This window comes from Chanos chanos, chromosome 9 (genome assembly GCF_902362185.1).
Source record: "Chanos chanos chromosome 9, fChaCha1.1, whole genome shotgun sequence".
Taxonomy (NCBI): Eukaryota; Metazoa; Chordata; class Actinopteri; order Gonorynchiformes; family Chanidae; genus Chanos; species Chanos chanos.
In genome coordinates, this window is record NC_044503.1 from 32,578,893 (window position 1) to 32,581,983 (window position 3,091).

A 3,091-nucleotide genomic window follows, 5' to 3' on the forward strand; every position below is an offset into this window, starting at 1 on the left:
TATGTCCCCTGTCTTACCCTTGAGATCTTGTTGACAGTGTGTTTTGTACGTGTGTGTCTCTAAAGGGTTTCCCATGGGACTGAGCGGTGCAATATCACAAGTGTGGAAATGTTCAAAAAGAGGCCTCCTCCAGGTAAACAACCAGTTTCTCTCTCTCTCTCTCTCTCTCTCTCTCCCTCTCCCTCTCTCTCCGTCTCACTTTCTGTCTTTCTCTCTCTCTTTTTGTCCTTTACCTAAATGGCTCAAACTTCATGTGTAACCTTCAGTGGGAGAGAAGGCTTATTATCTATTGTACCTCGATAGCAAATGTGCCTGCTCACCCCTTCAGTTAGGTACTATTCCCACACACATCATCATCATCACAATCATCATTATCATCAACACCGCTAATGCCATCATCCTCATCATCATCATCATCATCACCATCATCATCGTTAATATCATGATTATCCTGGCCCCAAGATATTTATGTCTATTAATTATGGACTGACAAACCTCTTTAGAAGTGTTCACTTTGTTCTCACTATGTGGCACTGAGATGTGTGTCTAACAGCCCTGTGTGTGTGTGTGTGTGTGATCCAGAGTATTATGGAATCATTTCCTTAATTATGGGTTCATCTGAGTGCATAAGCGTCTCCTCAGAGTCAGCGCGGAGTCGTGTATCTCGGCACTCTGGAGTCAAATTCTTTCCACCATTACAATTCGATAACTGATCCAGGATCCCCTTTATTCTCTCTCTCTCTCTCTCTCTCTCTCTCTTTATCTATCTCACGCCCGTGCTCTTCATTGCTCATATCTTCCACTACCTTTTTTTTTAAGTTTTGAGGTCATCTCTATATCTGTCTCCCTGTCAGCGTTACACTGAAAGCCCGGTCACGTTTTAGCGATACATTTACTAACAGGCGTTCTCCTCCTCCCCCATCATCTTTGCTTTTTTTGTTTGGTTTCCCCCCCCCCCCCCCCCACAAGCTCTCAGAGTGTCTGTTCTTGTCTTCTCTGTTCTTGGTAATCGGTTCTAAGATGTAGCAGCGAACCCATTTAAGCGTTATATGTTGAAGCGCTCAGTTCAGTTTGACATAGATAAGGCACCAAATTTCCTCTGAGGTATTGAAATGCATCCATTTACTGCTTTGTTAATGGAGATTACTCAAGGTTAAAACCTTGCCAAACTACTAAAAGGTCTTTGCGTTTTTATGCCTACATCTGGAGGTCATGAGCTATTATCGTCTTGCTCTGTGTGTGTGTGTGTCTGTGTGCTTACTGTTGTGCAGTGCCACTGCCAAGGAATGTTAAAAGGCTGGTAATCTATAGCTGCACGTGCACGTGTGTGTGTGTGTGTGTGTGTGTACATCAGAGCAGTTTGTGAGGGAATAGCTGGCGAGAACTTTCCTCATTTCACCCTACCCTTTCTATCTCTCTCCCTCACACACACACACACACACTCACACATATGCTGCACGTGCCCAGACACCTGCCTGCCCTAGTGGTCTTCTGCAGTACCAGCCCCCTTTTCAGCATTCTGCTACGCCCACCCACTGGAAGCCATGCAACTACAAGCCTATATGATGTCATTTTGGCTCTAAAGAGCCTAGGCAAATGCGCACCAGCGTCACTGATAAGAGCCTGCATGGCGGTTGGTTCCTGTAGTGAAATGTTTCTCGTCCACGCCCCTGCAGAGGCAGTAGCCCTGGCAACCTCACTGGACGCATACAATTGGCTACCAACTCAGCGAATCAAAAGTGTACAATATTATGTCATATAAAAACAGCATCGTAATTCCAGTGGCGCCGTGCAGTGTTTTGAGAGAAGCCCGAGCGAGTGTTACTTGATACGTGCAGTCAAGGAAAGAAGGAAAAAAAAAAAAAAATTCGAGACGGTATTGGTTTAATGTTACAGGAGTATCGATCTCAATGTAGAGGTTAAACTGAAAAATGAACTTGTGTGTTCTAAAGATCAACACTTCTGCTACAATAATTGAGATTAGAGTTTAAAGCAAAAGTGTAAAAAAAAAAAAAAGACTTGCACAGATGTAGTCAGAAAGGATTTCGACTGCAAGCGACGAGTGTGCAGCTCTGTTGTAGCAGAGCTAGGATTAACGTCGCCACCGTCAAGTATTCTTCTATATAATTGAGTGTGTCAGCACAGTGCAGGAGATGGGTTTGCTTGAAACAGCGATGTCAGACTGCCCGCGATCTGAAGTCGAATGACCTCAACGACTCTGCGGCAAAAGATATCGAGGACTTAGAATGAAGACCGTTTAGTTTAGGACGCCGTCTGTCACCCGCCTTCCTCGAGCATTCTGGTTGGAACCAGTTCACATATCAGCTCGTCTCACCTGAACGAAGGTCAGAGCGGTGTAACTTTCAACTCGGGGGAACGTTTTGGCAGTCAAAATGACTATTCCGAAAGAAATTCCGGAGAAGTGGTTCCCTATCGTTCTTCCTCTGAAAAGGAAAACAAGGGGACTGAAAGGGTCCCCAAAGCTCAAGAGAGGCGCAGGTACTACAAACATATGTTTTTTTTTTTTAACCCGTTTAAATGCCATTTAAACAAGATGCGTTGTTTCGCAAATATTTGCCCGTCACGTTTTCCTTGTTTAAAACAGCTCGAGTTCATCTTAAACTGACAGGAACTGTATCAGTAATAAATATTCAGTGTTTTGTGACGACACAGATACAAAGTCGTTGGATTTCCTTTGATGTAACATTTAACGCTGTTCTCTCCGTCATTTGAAAATAAAGCATGCGTCATCAATCCATTTCTTGCTTGTGATTTTTCATTCCACGCTTCCTTTTGATGTCTCACAAAATCACCTCATAAAAATGCCATTTCCCTGTGTGTGTGTGTGTGTGTGTGTGTGTGTTGTGTGTGTGTGTGTGTGTGTGTCTCCACACAGTGCAGGTCTTTCCCCCCTGACCTTTCAATACATGTCCTGCTATTACCCAGTCATCTCCAGTCAGCTGTGGACTCAGTCAGTCTGACTGTGCCCCCCCCCCCCCCCTCCCCCCCCCAGCCCTGTCATGCTGTACGTCCACTCATTGTCACTGTGCAGCCTTCCCTTCACTGACTTCCTCTTCTCCCCACATGAACT

The 3,091-nt window shown here is 44.8% G+C and overlaps 1 protein-coding gene across 1 annotated transcript in view; it reads left to right on the top strand.

Moving 5' to 3' along the window:
* The first annotated feature begins 2,393 nt into the window (after positions 1-2,393).
* atp8b2 (ATPase phospholipid transporting 8B2) overlaps positions 2,394-3,091 on the top strand; it is a 27,598-nt gene continuing 26,900 nt past the window's right edge. The window contains exon 1 of the mRNA XM_030783590.1: positions 2,394-2,499. Within this exon, the coding sequence (XP_030639450.1) occupies positions 2,394-2,499 (106 nt within the window). The remainder of the gene's footprint in view (positions 2,500-3,091) is intronic.